Below are 18272 nucleotides of genomic sequence, written 5' to 3' on the forward strand. Positions count from 1 at the left end.
CTGCTGCTGCGGGGTTTGAACTTTTGGAAACCAATTAAAATGTGCCTTTTGTGGGTGGGGTCAAAAGCCTCTGGATGTAGACCTCTCTCTCTCTCTGTTTGGTGTCCCCCTCCCTCCCTCTTGAGCACATGGGGCTGGATCTGTCAGGCCCTGGGTATGGGAAAGGAGGATGGGTCAGCCTTGCTGTGCCCTGTGCCCCTCCCCTAGAGTTAATTTCAGTTAAGGGTCTGGCGAAGCTGCCACTGCTCCTTTAATGTTCCTCTACCTTCTCTTCGTCCCTGAACCCCAACTGAGAAGGTTCCTGGGATAACAACTACATTCTGGAAGTAGGAGGTCCCATTCTGCCTATACTTAGGAAATAGCCTTTGTTGCCCTCCCGTCATCTGCTAGCTGCTCTCCCAGCCTGTCCCTTCTGCCCGTGGCCTTGCCTGGCTTGGCTGCAGTGCACTTTGAAATGAAGTGTCTGTCCTTTGGCCCAGCCCCTGGTTTGCTTGCAGAAAATATGGCAGGCTTCCCATGGCATCTGCAGGGAACATTTAGTGACTTGGGGTACCCTGCTTGAGCAAAGGTTTTGGGGTGAGGAGGTGCTGAAGGAGGATACTGTTGACCCAGCAAGGAGGCAAGAGCTTCTCTGGGACCTCCTTTTCTTCCTGAGAGGGCCTATGGGATCTCTCTGAAAGCCTTGGAAGGAAATGTGCACTATGGGTGATGTCTTCTGCCAGGATGAAGCAGAGGACCCCACCCACACACATGAGGGGAAAGTCCCTGTAATGTTACCTACCCTAAGGATCACTCATCAAAGCTGAGAAAGTGTCCGCAGGTGTGCAGGTCTTGGGTCATGTTTTTGGGGGGTCATTGGGAGTTGGGTAGGTATCTCTTCTGGGGGAAGGGGAGACCTCTTCTACTACATATTCTTCTGGGCTCTACTTATTATCAGCCCTGACCCTGATCTTCTGCTCATCCTTGACCATGGCCCTCCAAAATGCCCAGAGCAAGGATGTCTTCAGGAGAGTTGTGAGTTGAAGCCCAAGGTTCTTGTCGAATGTTTCTGCTCCTGGCCACAACGTGGAGAGTTGCAGGCAGGGTGGGCAGAGAGCAGGCACAGTTCTGCTTTGCTGTTTGTCTTCCTAGTTGTAACTCCTGTTTATAAAGAGCTTGTTCTTCATGTTTTGAGCACTTTATGAAGAATAAAAAGTTCCCATACTGCAGGTGGCTCAATGGTGTTCCTGTTTTGATAAATGTATGAAAAGGAGCTTTCTGGGGGAGAAGGCAAGTGATGGGGTTTAGGTGTGTCGTTGCCTCTGTACTAACACTAGGGGCAGCACAGCATTGCCCAGTGGCCTGGACTCAGTCTTGTCTTTGCCAAGAGACCTACATTCCTTGAGTACTGTGGGAGAATACAGAGGGTAAAAGACCTGATTCTTATTCTGAGACCGCTTAGTCTGGCTGGGAAAGATACAAATCCAAGATACAAATGATTCTTCATGGCTAGTTAGCACCTCTCTCTGGCTTTAGAAATAGTCTGTTTCTCATGGTTCTTGTTGACAGATGAGGAACTGACTGCTCTAGATCGTGCGTGCATTGTCCAGAAAGACATGGGCAGGCACCAGCCAATGCTGCACCTCACCACCTCACCACCTCACCATGAGATGAAGGAGACCTAAAGTGGGATTCCCTAAGGTCAAAATTATTTCTACTGTCCTCTTGGGTGAAACAGAGAGCTTTCCTCCCCTCCCCCTAGCCTGGCTCACTGACCAGCTAATTCAGCTAGGGATCTTCTACTCTGTACAACATAAGTGGGTTTATTATCATCCTTGCTGGTGTCTTGCCCTGTGTATGCGCTGCTCTCTCTTACCTAAAGTCCTTGTAGTGCTTAGTAAACACTACTGAACCCCACTCCCTACTCCCAATTCTCTCCTGCTTGGGAATTAGACTGGGGAGGGATCTTCCTTAGTTGAACAAAGAAAGTGGAACCTGCCCAGGCTCTGAAGCTCCCACTGTTTAACTCACACAGTCAGCAAATATTTGAGTCCTTGCTGCAAACCCTGCCAAGCCTGGCACTGAGGACTCAGCGGTAGAACACTTCCTGCCCTGTGGACCTTACAGTAGGAAACATATACGCAGAACCATAAGTAACTGTAAGTACGCGGGCTGCAAAAAAGTGCTGGGTACTATAGGAGCGGAAGTGGATTATGGGGAAGTAGGGTGATGGATCAGGAAATGCAATGTGTAGGCTGAGGTCAGGAGAGCCAGAGTCAGGCAAAGATAAGTTACGGAGTTCTCTGGGTTCAGAATGTTCAAGGGTCAGGGGCGGGGAGCGCCCAGCATGCTCTGGGTGTCAGGATGGCTGGAGAGCACAAGGGGAGGAGGCAAGGTAGTCACAGAAGGAACTGCGTGAAGATTCCGCAGTGCAAGTACTTGCCGAAAGCTTTCCGGGATTAACCCTACACATTCTGGAGTCCTTGCCCATCTCGTCCGCGGTTGGACCCGCTTGAGTAGGGCTCTTCTGGGCTGGCGCCCCAGGAGCGATGCCCTCCGCAGTAACTAAACTTCTAGGGGCAGGTAGCCGGCGAGGGGTAGCCCCGTGACCCTCTGTCGGAACCTTAGAGTCGTACCCGCACACTCTTCCCACGCGGCCGAGCCCTGCAGATCTGGCGGCCCGAACCGAGACTGGGTCTGAGTCGGTGCAACTCTCCGCAGTCTAGGGTTGTCAACCACCGTGACGGGAAAAACTACGCTCCCCACAACCCCTTGCGCCTCCGGCTCGCTGCGGTTGCTTATGGCCAATCGGGAGAAGCAGCTGTGGCGGGGGCCGAGGAGGGACATTTTAAAAGGGCCGGAGATTGCAGGCGTCAGTGGCCATGGCGGATACAGCGACCACAGCATCGGCGGCGGCGGCTAGTGCCGCTAACACCTCGACCGATGCACCTCCGTTCCAGCTGGGCAAACCCCGCTTTCAGCAGGTGAGGACCGGGCTATGGTCTAAGGGTCGGCGGGTGGCTCAGGGAGGGTGAGCCAACTCCTCTCCCCAATTCCCCTTAGTCCTAGGGTCTTCGACCCGCGGCCACCGGGGAGCCTGCAGCTATTGCCTCGGGGACCTCGGCCCCAGCCATCCCTATCCCATTGGTGAGCAGGATGGGCGAGGACTCCCACCTTAGCTCCCTATTGGCCGCCGGTGCCGTCACTCCTCAGCTGCCCGCGCCCTCCAGCCTTTCCCGCCGGAGGCGCTCTGTGATTGGTCGCTGCCGGTCGCGGCCCGGGATCTGGGGCGTCCGGGTCCGAGCGGCTTCTGCAGGGTCGCTTTGGGCTGTGCAGCCAGCCACTCCCGGCGGAAAGTTCGACTCCGGCTCTGGATGATAAGTTGGCGTGGCCGAGATGCCGTCTAACTTTCCGTGGGTGGGGACTGGCATTTTTTGCGAGCTGCTGGCGGAGCTCCCGGGCAGCGTCCGCACCTCGCGGTCATGCTCCCAGCCCTCGACCCCCAAGCCAGGTCCGCAGGGCGCGATGGTTTAGGGCCACTAGCCGAGCGGTCCCCGCGGCCCCGGCCACCCCTGTCCTTTCCAGCGGGGGATCCGCTGACGCAGCGAGTCGGCCGGCTGGTGCCCTGCCGGGGATGGAACGAGGACATGCGGGGAGAGCCGGGGTGCGGAGGAAACGCTGTGTCATCCCCTGGGGCCGCGGGCTATAGCGAGAGTCCCCGTCCCCGGCAGCCCGCCTCAGCCCCCTCCTCCCGTGCTACCTCCGAGGCGGGTCTCTGGCGCCCGGGCCCTGGCGCGGCCGAGAGCTTGCCTCTGTCCGACCCTGTCGGTCTCTTCGGAGCACGGTGACAGTGGCCCTTTTACTCGGGGACCCCCGACACGGCCACGCAGACGGGGATCAACCCTACAGCCCGGACGTGTGGCCGGGGCTGAAGGCTTGGAGGGGCCGTTCCCACGTCTTGGGCCGCCTCGTACCCTCGGTCCTCCACTGCCTCCAGCGCCGAGGAAGTGGACTTTATTAGGAAAAGGGCAAAGAGGCTCGGCTGAAGCGAACCGGGCCTGCCTTGGGTGGGGGGCAGCGGAGGCAGACAGAAGTTTGCAGGATGAAAGGAAATTGTGCAAAGGTCGGTGCGGTGGTGTTTTGTGTTTTGTGTTTTTGTTTTCTTGGTGGTGGTGATTGTGTGGGAGAGGAACTGGGGCTAGGAAAGTGGTGCACCGAGCTTTGCTGGTAATGAAGGAACTGTCCCCCTGAGCCTTCAGAGTGAGAAAATGTCCCCACTTTTAAGACAGGACTTTAAAGAAATAAACCATCTCAGCATGTAGTTGTCCGAGGCAAGACTGGCATCTTCCTGCCCGTGTAGGATGCCCCCCTACTGCGAGAGGGTTAGGGGCACCTCTCCCAGGACTCTGGTGACCCTTCATTGGCTGTCCCCCTTTCCCAGCCCGCCCTCCACTTTCTACTCACTCCTCCAGGATCAGGCAGGCCCCCTCCTTCTCTGGAAGCACTTTACTGCCTTCTTCCTGTGTGATATTTCCCCTGGTGGGACCAGGTCACCGACTCAATCCTGACCCCTCTTTGGCCACCCCAAGTGGGATCCTTTTAGGTCAGCCTTTAGTGACTGTCTGCCCTGTGTTCCTCTAACACTCATGTGTGGTTACTTGTTCTCAACCCTTGTGTGCGTCTTTTGAGGGAGGGGGCTAATCCTGCCCTTTCTTGTCTCCGTCTTATGCCAAGGTGGGGCTAGACTCATGATAATGGCTGAATAAAGGTTTGTGGGTTGTCTTTTTTCTGATACCTGTTTTGGGACATTCAGTCACACAACACACAGTTATTGAAGACTTCCCAGTGGCTTTAACGACTGAGGCCTTTGCTGTGATCACCGCCGGAGCTATAAACGCACATTTGAGATTCCTCCACTTAGCCATTGCTGGTGGATCTTTTTTTGGCACGGATGTTGAGGGCACTGAAAGCGTTTGCTGTATTTGCTTTGGAAGCTCCCCTCCTCCAGCATAGTGACTTGCATAAAGCACAGTGGTGGTGATTGTCTCTGTTAAGGAACTTCTCTCTGCACCCTGCCCCCCCACACACCTCCTGCTCCTCCCACACCGCTCCCCAGTGTGCAGGCAGCCCAACTGCCACCCAGTTGACTCCCAAGAAACCTGCAAATCCCCTGCGTACTTCCCTTTCTCACCCTCACCCTCCAAACACAGCCAGAGGCCCAGTGTTCTCTAAAACAGCTCTCAAATCCACTGGCCTCCCCTGCTGGAATCCTAGATCAAGCTCCCATTATCTACATCCTGAGACACTATGGAAGACTAACAGCTCTCCCTGCTTTCCTCTGGCCCTCTTCCAATGCTTCCTTCTTCCCCTTGGCAGTCTCAACAATGCAGGTCTGATCGGGTGACTCCCTCCCCTCCCCACCCCCACCTCCACCGCACACTTGAACTTTTTCCAGTGGCTTCCCCTGCTTCTGAGATAAGGAGCTCACTTTTGGAAGGGCCCCAAAGTCCGGCATGGCCCACTCCTGCTGACCTCTACTTTCTGAAATCAGAACCCCTCCCCTGCTAGCCCTCCTTTCCACCACCTTAGCTGCTTTCAGCCACTTGAACCCTGAGTGGCTCATAATCCAGGGTCTAACTCCCAGAGCCCACACCAGGGACGCCACCCTCCGTCCCCAGCTAGTCTCATCATGTTGCAAGACTGGGTGCGGAGGTCTTACTCGCTAGTGTTGCCCTGGAGTCCTTCTTCCTTCCATCCTTCAACGATCTCTGTGCAGGAGGACTGGGGGAGAAAGGACGTTGAGCAGTGTCAGAGGGTGGAGAAAGATGACTTGCCTTGCTGGGCTTTGATCTGTGACCACCTTTCCTCCCATAAGATGCTGAGAATAGCTAAGCATTTCTCCAGCCTTTTGGCATGTTGACTCACTGAATTTTCACAACTCTGTGAGGCAGGTACAATCATCCCATATATGATAGGTAACAAACCTGCAGCACACGGCCAGATTAACACTTCTGAGGCAGTCTCTCTCCAGGATCCTTGCTTGTTTGTTTTATTAAGGTTTACAGAAATGCAGAAGTGGAGACAGCTGTCAAAGAAAGATCCAGCCGTCACTGAGCATCAACAATGGCCACTGTGAGACCAGCCTCATTTCATATATATGCCCCCAATCCCAACCAATGAATTCTTTTATTTTTTCCTAAGAGTTTTATTTATTTGAGAGAGCATAGGCAGGGGGAGGGGCAGAGGGAGAGGGAGAAGCAGACTCCCCACTGAGCAGGGAGCCCTGAGCAGGTTGCCTGATGTAGGGCTCCATCCCAGGAACCTGAGATCATGACCTGAGCCTAAAGCAGATGCCCAACTGACTGAGCCACCCAGGTGCCCTCCAACCAAAGAACTATTTTAAAGCAAGGCCCAGACCGCCCATCATTTCATTTCAACGGCTAGTAGATATCTCTAGAAAATCAGGATTTTTTTTAAATAAATTTTTTTACTTCAGAATAATTTTAGACTTACAGAAGACAAAAAGAGAACAGAATTTCTGTATAACCCTCACCCTATTTCCCCTAATAGTATCATTTCATATGACCCTGGTACAGTTGTCAAAACTAAGAAACTGGTATTAGAACATTACTATTAACTATACTTCCAGACTTTACTGGATTTCCTGACTTTTTATACTAATGTTCTTTTTCTGTTTCAGGATCCCATCCGTGATCCCACATTACATTTAGTGGTCATGTCTCCTTAGCCTCTTCTGGTCTATGACAGCGTCTCAGACTTTCCTTGTTCTTGATGACCTTGATGGTTTTGAGGAGTACTGGTCAGGTATTTCTGACCAGTAGGGTATCTCCCAGTTTGGGTCGGTCCAGTTATGGTTAGACTGGGTTAGACTGGGGTTTGCATTTTGGGGGAAGAATATCACAGAGGTGATGTACCTTCTTTCTCACATGGTATCAGAGGGTTTTTAAAATTTGTTTTAACAACCACAATACCATTAATACACCTAAAATAATTATTCCTTAATATCATCAAATCAGTCACAGTTTGTCTTAGTCTGTTTGGGCTGCTCTAACAAACTCCATAGATGGGGTAATAGACGAACAATAGAAATTTACTTTTCACAGTTCTGGAAGCTGGAAGTTCAAGATCAAGGTGCTGGCAACTGATGAAAGCCAGCTTTCTGTTTCACAGACTGTACCTTCTAGCTATAGCCTCACATGGCAGAAGAGTAGAAGGATCTTTCTGGAGTCTCTTTTATAAGGGCACTAATCCCATTCATGAGGGCACCTACCAAAGGCCCCACGACCTAATACCATCACTTCACCTCACACTGGGGAGGTTAAGAGTCAACATGTGACTTTGGGGGGGGGAATACCAACATCCAGTCTGTCGAGCTATTCACATTTCCATGATTGTCACATCATTTTTTTTTTTTAACATTTTATTTATTCAGTTGAGAGAGAGACAGAGACAGAGAAAGCACAAGCAGGGGGAGAGGCAGAGGGAGAAGGGGAAGCAGACTCCCTGCTGAGCTGGGAGCCTGACATGGGGTTCAATCCCAGGACCTGGAAATCATGATCTGATTGAAGGCAGACACTTAACCATCTGAGCCACCCAGGCACGCCTGTTTCATCATTTTTTAAATAATTGGTTTGTTTGAATCAGGAACCCGGAAGCCCCACACATTATATTTGACTGATAAGTCTCTTCTAATCTATTGGTCCTCCTTCTCTCTTTTCTTCCTCTATTTGTTGGAAAAACTGTCTTGTCTTATTTGTCTTGTAGGGTTTCCCTCATTCTGAATGTGACTGATGGCAGTCCTGTGGTATTATTTAACATGTTCTTTTGTCCCCTGTGCTTCCTATAAACTTTAAGTCTATACTTAGTTTTGTTTTGTTTTTTAAATTTTATTTATTTGAGAGAGAGAGAGAGGAGGGAGGAATGGGGAAGGGTAGAGGGAAAGAGAGAATCTTAAGCAGGCTCTGCGCTCACAACTCTGAGATCACAACCTGAGCTGAAACCAAGCGTCCAATGATTAACCAACTGTACCAGCCAAGTGCCCCCAAGTCCATGCTTTTGACCACTGCCCCATATTGTCTAGCAAAGGGGTGGAAGACAATAGGACAGCTCCCGGCGAAGCTCTGTGACCTGACTGTGCTCCCTTTCCTACTTGTCTGCTCATTTGCTCTCCTGAACTTGCTTTGGGCCCAGACACCATTTTTGGCAAGTCAGGTCTGAGGACAGGGAGCAAACACAAGTGCTTCTTCCCATCTGTGTTTCAGTCTACCCAGAAATGAGTTGTTTTTCATTTTGTTTTGTTTTTAAACTTCCTGGCTTCTTCGGGAGAGTCACTTAGCTGCGAAGCTAACTGCGGGTGTGAGCGTGCTTTGTGTGTGCATGGGAAATTTGGAAATGAACCGAGGCAGGAGAGCAGGTGGGGTGCATGAGGCTCCTGGCTGGAGCAGGAAAGTGCACTCTTCACTCCCAGGGTGAGAGCTGTGTGTGGGCTGAAAGTTGGGAGATGGTAGGGAGGTTTCTTAAATAGTTTGCCTGAACTCCAGTTCCAGAATGAACCCAGCAGGTAGTTATGTGTTTTAATCATTTGCATCCTATAGGCTGGACAGTTACTGTTTCCGAGGCTGGTCCTGGAGCTAGTTTGTGCGGTGGACAAGGTCAACACCTTCTAGTCCAGTGGCTCTCAGTCCCTGCTGCATGTTAGAATCACTGGGGCAGGGTTTTCCATGGACACTGATGCCTGGAGCCCACCCCAGCCAATAGAATGGGTAGAAGACCTCATCTGGGGATGCCTGGCTGTCTCCTCGTGCAGCCTGGCTGAGGGATACTGAGCCCGCCCAGCCTTTCTGCCTTTGGGCTATAGGTTCAGTGCCTATTTTATTCTTGATCCGGAAGAGTCGTGACTTAGAGGTCTGGTTAGGTGTGTATTTATTGGAGGGCTGCCAGTTTCTTATAGGCCTTGGCCCTTGGCTGCTGCTCCCAAGGCCCGCTCTCCCCAGTGGCTACGGAGGTGGGAATGTCTGTGCCGCAGGTCGTGCTGAGAATGAGCTGACTCACCTTTCTTGTGAAGGGGAGGAGAAGGAATCACTTGGCTGACTCATTCTTCTGGTGATATAAAAGGGAAGGAAAAACATCCACTGGCTAATTGGGTAGAGATGGGGGCTGAATTTTGGAGGGGAAAAAAAAAGGCCATACAATTTAAACTTTTGAGAAAATAAAAATAACCCAGACTGAGAAAGTGAAACGCTTCTTTGCCATTTTTCAGTCTGGAATGACAGACAGAGAAACCCCCTTCCTACAAAGAATTAATGGTTCTCCCCAGGACCCCCTGCAGCTGTAAATTATCCCAGTGACTTACTTCTTTGAGTGACCTCTCCTCCATACTCACTGAGAAGTAGCATTCTCTGAGACCATAAGCTGCCAGAAACTTTGCTTTTTAAAATAATACTAGTGGCGGGGGGGCGGGGCGCCTGGTGGCTCAGTCATTAAGTGTCTGCCTTCAGCCCAGGTCATGATCCCAGGGTCTTGGGACCGAGCCCCGCATTGGGCACCCTGCTCAGTGGGGAGACTGCTTCTCCCTCTCCCATACCCAATGCTTGTGTTCCCTCTCTCGCTGTTTCTCTAAATAAATAAAATCTTTTTTTTTTTAAAGATTTTATTTATTTATTTGACAGAGATCACAAGTAGGCAGAGAGGCAGGCAGAGAGAGAGGGAAGCAGGCTCCCCGCCGAGCAGAGATCCCGATGTGGGGCTCGATTCCAGGGCCCTGGGATCATGACCTGAGCCGAAGGCAGAGGCTTTAACCCACTGAGCCACCCAGGTGCCCCAATAAATAAAATCTTTAAAAAATAATAATATATCTGAGGAATGAAACATTCCCCTCTTGAGAGGTGGGGCTAAGGCACTTTGAGTCAAAGTTTAACCCAAGTGCAGTGCTTTAAATAAGCCATTTCTGGACACAACCTTCCACATTTATCTTAATTTTATAGTTTCTAGGGAAACAAGACCGTGTGGCCATTTCTCAGTCTAGACCTACATGGACCCCTTTCCTCATCTCTTTGCTTTGAGCCTATTAAAGCACCATGTCATTTAAATTTTCCTCCATCTTTGCCCAGAAAATCCCAACTCAATTTTCCCCCGTTTGGTGATGTGCCCCAAGCTTCCTCTGCTATATGGCCTCCCTCACTCCATTGAGTCAGTAGATGTAACTTTGTCCCTGGGTCGGGGGGTCTGAGGCTGACTGGATAAGTACACTATCATCTGTGCTTAGCATTTACGACTCAGAGCCCCTTTCTTGAATCTCAGGTCCCTGCTTCCCATATTTACTGCAATGTTAAATCCAGAGGGTCCTTTAAGTATTTCAAACTCACATGACCAGCAAAGAACTTTGGTCTTCCCTCCACTAAGTCATATGCTTCTTGTTTTTCCTGTCCTAATTAATAGGCCTTAGTATTTAACTAGAAATCAAGACATTATCCACATTCTGTTCTTCCTCCTTCTCCCGGTCAGGAAGCCCTTTGCTATACTCCAGGACTCAGCGCAGTGCTAAGCACACAGTAGGTCCTCAGGAGCTCGTTGGTGAATGAATGAATAAAACCACAGAAGTCTGGTGAAGTTGCTTTTCCTTTAATTTTTTTGAAATTTTCCTTTTTTAAAAAAAAAAAGATTTTATTTATTTATTTGACAGAGAGAGATCACAAGTAGACAGAGAGGCAGGCAGAGAGAGGGGGGGGGAGCAGGCTCCCTGCTGAGCAGAGAGCCTGATGTGGGGCCCTATCCCAGGACCCTGGGATCATGACCTGAGCCGAAGACAGAGGCTTAACTCAGTGAGCCACCCAGGCACCCCAATTTTTTGAAATTTTCTTCTAGGTGACAAGATTGTTTCGGGTTGGGGGTGGATCTTTACCTTGTTCGCCTTACACTTCCCAGCTGAGCTATTGGCACACAATAGGTATTTAATGCATATAGACTGAATGAATACAGTAATACAGTTTGTTCCCCAGGCACTATAGGAATTATTATTTTTTTTAAAAACATCAGAGCATTCCAGGCAGACCCTATCTGTTCTTGGCCTTGCCCTCTTTTTCTAAAATGTCATCTGTCATACTTCAGTCCCTCCTCTTGGCTGACATGGATGCAATTTCCAAGTCCAGCCTTCACACATGAGAGCCCTTGTGGATACCCCTCTCTGCTTGGTAAATTCGTCCATCCACCCATCCCAGCCCCTCCGGGAAGCCTCCTTGACTCACCAGGAAGAAGTCATCTGTGTCCTCACTGTGCTTTATGATGCTTCATTTAAGGTCTGACCACAGCATTTTGTAGTGACTTGTTTACTTGTCTTGCTTGATGGACTCAGCTTCTCGAATGCTTGTCCACTGTGGTGTTTCCTGAGCCCAGCTCAGAGGACAGTGAGGATATCTGTGGAGCAAAGTGTTTTACCTAGAACACTCTCTCAGTGGCCGTGGTGGAGAGTGACACAGGGGGCCAGCAGGGCTAGACACAGGGGGCCAGCAGGGCTAGACAGTGCCAGACCACAGGGCAGTCAGAGACTAGAAGTCTCCACTGGACCATCTTTAGGAGGTTGTTTCACTTTGGCTGTTCTCCTTCCAGGCCCTCCCCTCTGTCCCTGCTGCTTCTCTTCCCTGCTTGGGCCACTAACTGCCACCGTGTTGTCCCTTTCAAGTCCTAGCCTCCCTTGGAAGACTCCCTTGGAAGCCCGGCCTGGGCTACATCCCCTCCAGGCAGCGTCTTACCTGCCCACTCATTCATTTTCGTGGCAGGGATGTGGCCGGAGCCCCTTCTAGGTGTGAGACAGGAGACTGGGATCCAGGGAGGATGAAGCTGTGGAAGGAACACCCAACAACCTACCTCCTTCAGGAGCTTGTAATCAAGTAATAGAGTAGATAGTATTTTAAATTAAGTACGTATTTTTAAAATAGACTATTACTTCTATATGTTATACAGAATGCTGGTTCTTTTTTTCTTCTTAAGATTTTATTTATTTATGTATGTATTTATTTGTCAGAGAGAGAGAGCGCACAAGCAGGCAGAGAGGCAGGCAGAGGCAGAGAGAGGAGCAGGCTCCCCACCGAGCAAGGAGCCTGAGGCGGGACTCGATCCAAAGACCCTGGGATCATGACCCGAGCCGGAGGCAGCGGCTTACCCGACTGAGCCACCCAGGCGTCCCTCTTCATTTCATTTTAAAAAGAAAGAATCATCCATATTCCTGTTACCCAGAGTCAATCCCTATTAACATTTTAATATATTTTCATCTAACTTAAAAAAAATTTTGTACTATTTTTTTTTAAAGATTTTATTTATTTACTTGAGAGAGAAGGGGAGAGAAAGAGTACAAGGTGGGGAGGGGGCAGAGGGAGAGGCAGGCTTCCCAATGAGCAGCGAACCCTATGCGGGCTCGATCCCAGGACCCTGAAACCATGACCCAAGCCAAAGGCAGAGACCCAACTGCCTGAGCCACCCAGGTGCCCCTGTACTTCCTATTTTGAAACAGTTTTGTTCTTACAGAAAAGTTGCAGTAAGAATAAAGAGAACTTTCGTATACCCTTGGCCCACCCTTGGTCCACCAGTTTTTAACATTCTTGTTGCACTTCCTTTATTATTCTTTTTGTCTACAGGTGATCAGAAAGTCCAGAAACAGAGCAAATATCCATGATATCATCAAGGACATCTTCAGTCTGTAAAGAAAAGAACTCACATGAAAGTATTCACTTTCCAGATTGCACTGTTGCCTGCTGTGTTTACACATGTAATTTTTCTCAGCCCTTTGAGAGTGGGTTATATCCATTGATCCCTGACTACTTTCGTGTATCATAAGAACGAGGGCATTCTGACTTTGCTGTCTTCATCCACTGGAGCGGGTATAACAAAAATACCATAGACTAGGCGGCTTATAAATGACAGAAATGAACTTCTCCCAGTTCAGGAGGCTAGGCTGTCTAAGCTCAAGGGCCTGGCAGATTCACTGTTAATAGACAGCTGTTTTCTGAGATCTCACATGGTAGAAGGGTCAAGGGGCCCTCCGGGGGCTCTCACAATGGCACCGATGTCATTCGTAAGGGCTCTGCCCTCATCTAACTCCTTCCAAAGGGCCCCACCTTGAAATACCACCACTTTGGGTGTTAGGTTAACATGTGAATTGGTGGAGAGGCACAAACATTCAGTGTCTAGGAAGTAGAGTTATGACATTCATGAATCTAACATGGTTCGACTATTTTTTTTTTAAAGATTTTATTTATTTGACACACAGAGAGAGAAATCACAAGTAGGCAGAGAGGCAGGCAGAGAGAGAGGGGGAAATAGGCTCTCTGCTGAGCAGAGAGCCTGATGCAGGACTCGATCCCAGGACCCTGAGATCATGACCTGAGCTGAAGGCAGAGGCTTAACCCACTGAGCCACCCAGGTGCCCTCGACTACTTTTATTAATCTGTGATCCCTATTCCAAGTTTGTCAGTTCTCTCAATGTCCTTGAGAGCATCTTTCTTTGACACAGTCCAGAATCGCAGATTACTTGTAGTTGTCTTGTTTCTTTGGCTTCCGTTCATGCGGACCCATTCCCGTTTTTGTCTTGATGACAGTGACATACTCGATGAACAGGCTGGTCATTTTATGGAATGCTCCTCAACTTGGGTTTGCCCCATGTCTACTCCTGATTAGCTTCAGTCCCTCCAGAATACCCTTTGAGTGACACTGTGAATTTCTCAGTGTGTCATATCCAGAGGCACATGATGTCCATCTGCCCCCCGTTTGGTCCTTTCAGCATGTCCCCACCATTTTGTGGGCTGGCAGCTTCATCACATTCTGGCCCAACAAGATGAGCTGGTTCCAGCTTGTCGCTTCCTTTCCCCAGCCCTGGAATCAGCCACTTCTGTAAGGCCCCCAGGCTGGATCTGGTAGACCAGGGCCTGGATGTCATTGTGTGTCTTTGCTCTCCACTCACTGTCCATCTAGCTCTATTTATCTCCTTGTTTTTTTTTTTAAAGTTGGAGTTATGCTGTTTGTATGCATTTCACGAAATCACGAGCATTTTTTCCTATCATAAATGTCTGAAAATATAATTTAGATGGCTACATGGTGTTCAGTCATATGAGCGGACCATTGTTTACGGAATAATTCACCTTTGCAAACAACGCAGCGTTGCGCATCATTGGCCTGTACTTCTAACCACACCTCTGAACATCTCTGGTTGTTTCCTTAGGCTAAATACTTAGAGGGGAAATTTTGCCAGGATGGTGGTGTGAGCATTGTTTATAAGTGGGGTAATGGTTTAGGCCCTTTGAATTATGAGAGGTTAGAGAAGCAACAGTTTGAGTTAAGGAATAGTACTGAAGATCTGGTTTGTGAATGGCAGTACCTCAAGAGGGTGGCAGAAGGGGGTGGAGAGGGTGCAGGGGGGTGTCAGAGCGAGCAGAAAGTGGAGGCAGCATGGGGCTTGGTATGCACAGGGGACTTTCAGGGAATGGGTAGTTACTGGGAAGAGAAAGCAGAAGGTGGCTGTAGGGTCTGGTGTCCTAATGAGCAAGGGGAGGGAGGGAGTGTGGAGGCTTCTGCTTCCTTCCCCATGCAGAGGAGGGTACTGGGAGAACTGTGGGGCTCTAGGGAGGATTTGGGGCAGAGCCCGGAGTGAAGTGAGGCATGAACCTCCAGTGTTTGCAGCTTCCCCTTTGTCCTCCAGCTTGGCATCTACTCACCCCCTTGAGCTCAGCTTTTTCCCTAGGGCAGAGGGCCCAGTAGCAATGTTTTTCGTTGCTCGGTTTCCTTTCATTGTGGGCTAATGCCCGTGGCCTGCTTTGCACAAAGCCCTCCTTTTCTGGGGCCCCTGCTCTGGGGCGAGGCCAGGGCAAGCAGGCCCCCATCCTGAGCCTCACAGCTGCTCCAGGGCTAGGGGTAAAGGAGGGCTTGAAGTCTGTGAGCTGGGTGCGGTCATCCTTGAGCTTTGCCTGTGAGGAGTTTTCTGGGGGTGGAGCCTGAGCCGGACCTTGGGGAGGGACCCTCCCTCTGCTTGAGAGGTCCAAAGCAAGGCAGGGAGGCCTGTGGTGCACAGGGAAGCGTGGGAGAGGCCTCTCCAACCTGTGTGTTCACTGGTGCTGGGGAACTGTGGGAGGCTTGGAGAGGACCTCAGGGAACTGGGGGAAGAGGGAGGAAAACAGGAGGTACTCTGGAGAGGCCCCAGCATAGTCACCGAGTACCTTAATGGTCTTTATGAGTTGACTTTAAAAAGACATCAGATCTTAGAAAGCTGGCCTCGGGTGACCGAGAAGTGAGTCCTCATTGGCATTTATCACATGGGGAGTCCTGGGGGCAGTGGGATTCCATGGATGAGGGTATGCTGTGAGGTGTGGTCCATGGGGGCTGGAGGATGGTCAACAGCAGCTGATTTCCTCTCCTCTCCCCATCCCCCCTTCTCCAGACATCCTTCTACGGTCGCTTCAGGCACTTCTTGGACATCATCGATCCTCGTACACTCTTTGTCACTGAGGTAAGTCAGGGGCATCACTCTCCACGGAGGCCCCCGTCCCTTTCGAATATCTGTGGGTCACCTCTGTGTGTGCCTTATACACACGATCTAATCCCATTTGCACCTCACAGCAAAGTGGATATATAGCATCATTCCGACCTCAAACTCTAGTGAAGTTATTACCCAGGACCTGAAGGACACACTCGCGACCAAAGTTCAAATGGTACGGGTATGTTTAAGTGGAACGAGAAAGTATCCTCTCCCGCCCAATCCCCTCCTCTCATAGGTAGGGTTGGATTTCCTGAGGTAGAGTTTACTTTCGGTACATGTGCCGTTCTGCCTTCTGACAAACATATGCAGTCACGTCCCCCTCCCACCCCACCACGAACCCCTAGAATGCTTCCATGCGTCACCCTACAGTGTTTGCTCAGACACTTGCTCCCCTGCTGCTGCCAGCCTCTGGCTACCTCTCACCTGTTCTCTCCCCCTGCTGTTGTCCTGGTTTAAATGTCCTAGAGTTGTCGTCCTACGGTACGTGGCCTTGAGCATCTGGCTTCTTTCCTTGGCATAATCATTTTGAGATTCATCCACATTGTGGCGTGTGTCGGGGCTTGGTAACTTCTTACTGCTGGGTCATATTCCATTTAAAGGATGCTCTAGAATTTGTTTTTTCGTCCACTTGCCAATGGGACATCTGGGCTGCTTCTGGTCTGAGGCTATGAGAAATAAAGCACCATGAACATTCTTCGTGCGGATGTAGGTTTTCATTTCTCATGAGGAAATAATGAGGAATGGCTCATTAGCTCATGTGGTAACTGTGGCGAACGTCTGTTTAACTTCACAGGAAGTTGTCAGACCGTTGTTCTGAGCGGCTCTCCATTTAACGTTCCCATCCACAGTGTTCCAGGTCTCCACATCCTCACCAACGTGTGGTATCATCCAATTTAAAATTAATGCCAAATTTACCTCCTCCATCGTAAGAAGTATGTCTTTATACCCTTCAAGTGTGCGGAGCAATGCACACGCATATGAAGCCACAGTCGTTACGAGGGCCGTTCTGTGAGCAAGGCCGTGTTGCAAGCATCTTACACGCATCGGCTCATCAGCTTGACACAAAGCAACGCTACAAGGTAGAGATGGTTCTAAGTTCTGTTTTACAGATGTGCAAACAGACAGAAGTTAGGTCTCAGGCCCATGGTGCTGGCCAGTGGTGGAGCCAGGGTTTGACATAGGTAAGCTTGTCTCCAGACCCCTTATTCTTAGCCAGTTTGCATCCTGTTTGGGTAACACTCCCAAGATTACCCAGTGAGCAGAGGGCCTGAGCTCCGGTGCTGGGTCCCCCCCACTCCCATCCCGAGCCTTTGAGTTGGCTTGCCGGGTGTGGGAAGGGGGTCGGGGGAGGGGTGGTGCTTCTCTGCACATCTTCTCTGTGGTTGGCTTGCCCCAGTCCCAGACTGGATCCGTCTTCAAGGTCAAAGCCATGATGGAAAGAAGCACAAGGCCTTCTGGGCACCTGGGCTGAGAACAATCCCCAGGGGCCCTGGGAGAGTCTCCCAGTAATGCAAAATGTGGGAATTACCCTGGTGTGTGGTTTCCTACATACCTTTCCTTCCTCAGGGAGGACAATGGACTCAGGTGTTTCACTGGCTGACTTTACCTGCCCCTCTGGGCCTACCAGCTCTGAAAGGCAAGGCTGCTGTACCCTGGGCTCTGTTAGGTTTCTCCTCAGGAGTAATCAATGTGACTGTATGAGAATTTGGAAAAGTAGCACACTAGAGAAACTACTTCCTAGCCTAGTCTTTTTTAGAAAGCTCCAGAATGGTGCAAAACTAGATACAATTGTAACATCTGTCCCAACAAAAATGCCACCTGCTTGTTGGAGAAGACGACAGGGGATAGTGTTTAACTCAAAGGATAGGTGCAGAGGTGGTTTTGAGGCATGTTGAGAAATGGTGGAGGGAGACAGAAGGTCGGAGGCCCTTCAGGGCTCCCCAGATTACCATGAGCAGGCAGGGGCTTTGAGGATGGATGGGTAACTACAAGGGGGCGACCTAGCGGTCCCGGTGGGCCTCCATCCCCACTCCCCTGTCCACCCTCTTCTCACTCCCAGACCATTTCATTTCCTATTCTCCTTGTACCACATCTTTCTTGCATTTTGAATGGCCCCAATATTCTTATACATCTCTAAACCACTTTTGGCCTGAGTCCCCTATCAGCAATTGACATGGCAAAACAACTTAACGATTTACTGCCTAGAAAATCACCGATACAACAGAAACTTTGGAATATTTTTCACATTTCACATGTGCCCTCCCCTGGTTGGGGACTGTTTCCAGCACCACATGCCTGCCTTTTGGAAAGATTTTGCCCATAGAAGATCGTCATCTAAGCCCTGAAATCTCTGGAAGGGCCACGACTCACTGGGTCTAGTCCAGGCAGGTTACTTAGCAAGGCCATTGGCAGGGAAGGGATGAGAAATTGGAAGCAGAGCAGAGAGCCCATTACCCCAGGCTCTCCCCCACGACTGTGATGCTGCCGGGAGGGCCAGGCTTCCCTTCTTCCCGGCTCCATCCACAGGACATGATTCATATCTACACAGAACTGTTTCTCTCAGGGTCCTTGGCTAGGTTTCTGGGAGGGAGAGTGAGGTGGTGGGCACCCCACTGAAAGAGATCTGGACAGGCCTGTCTGCCTGCGATGGGGATAGGTTTGTGGGGACATGAGGAGGTGGTTCTGGAAGCTGGTAGTTCTTGAGGTAGAAACATCCTGGGCAGCTTGAGCCATCTGGTGACCTGGTTCTGAG

The 18272-nt window shown here is 50.3% G+C and overlaps 1 protein-coding gene across 3 annotated transcripts in view; it reads left to right on the plus strand.

Moving 5' to 3' along the window:
* Positions 1 to 2749: 2749 nt before the first annotated feature.
* Positions 2750 to 18272, plus strand: part of SFXN5 (sideroflexin 5) — a 110716-nt gene continuing 95193 nt past the window's right edge. Inside the window, exons 1-2 of one of the 3 annotated variants that reach the window (XM_032873648.1) lie at positions 2750 to 2963; positions 15422 to 15490. In XM_032873648.1, the coding sequence (XP_032729539.1) occupies positions 2862 to 2963; positions 15422 to 15490 (171 nt within the window). In that variant the 5' untranslated portion in view covers positions 2750 to 2861. Of the gene's footprint in view, positions 2964 to 3916; positions 4103 to 15421; positions 15491 to 18272 lie in introns of those variants that run through there. The other 2 variants (XM_032873646.1, XM_032873647.1) reach the window with 2 other exon arrangements.

Source organism: Lontra canadensis, unplaced genomic scaffold, assembly GCF_010015895.1.
Source record: "Lontra canadensis isolate GAN:19392208 unplaced genomic scaffold, GSC_riverotter_1.0 scaffold50, whole genome shotgun sequence".
Taxonomy (NCBI): Eukaryota; Metazoa; Chordata; class Mammalia; order Carnivora; family Mustelidae; genus Lontra; species Lontra canadensis.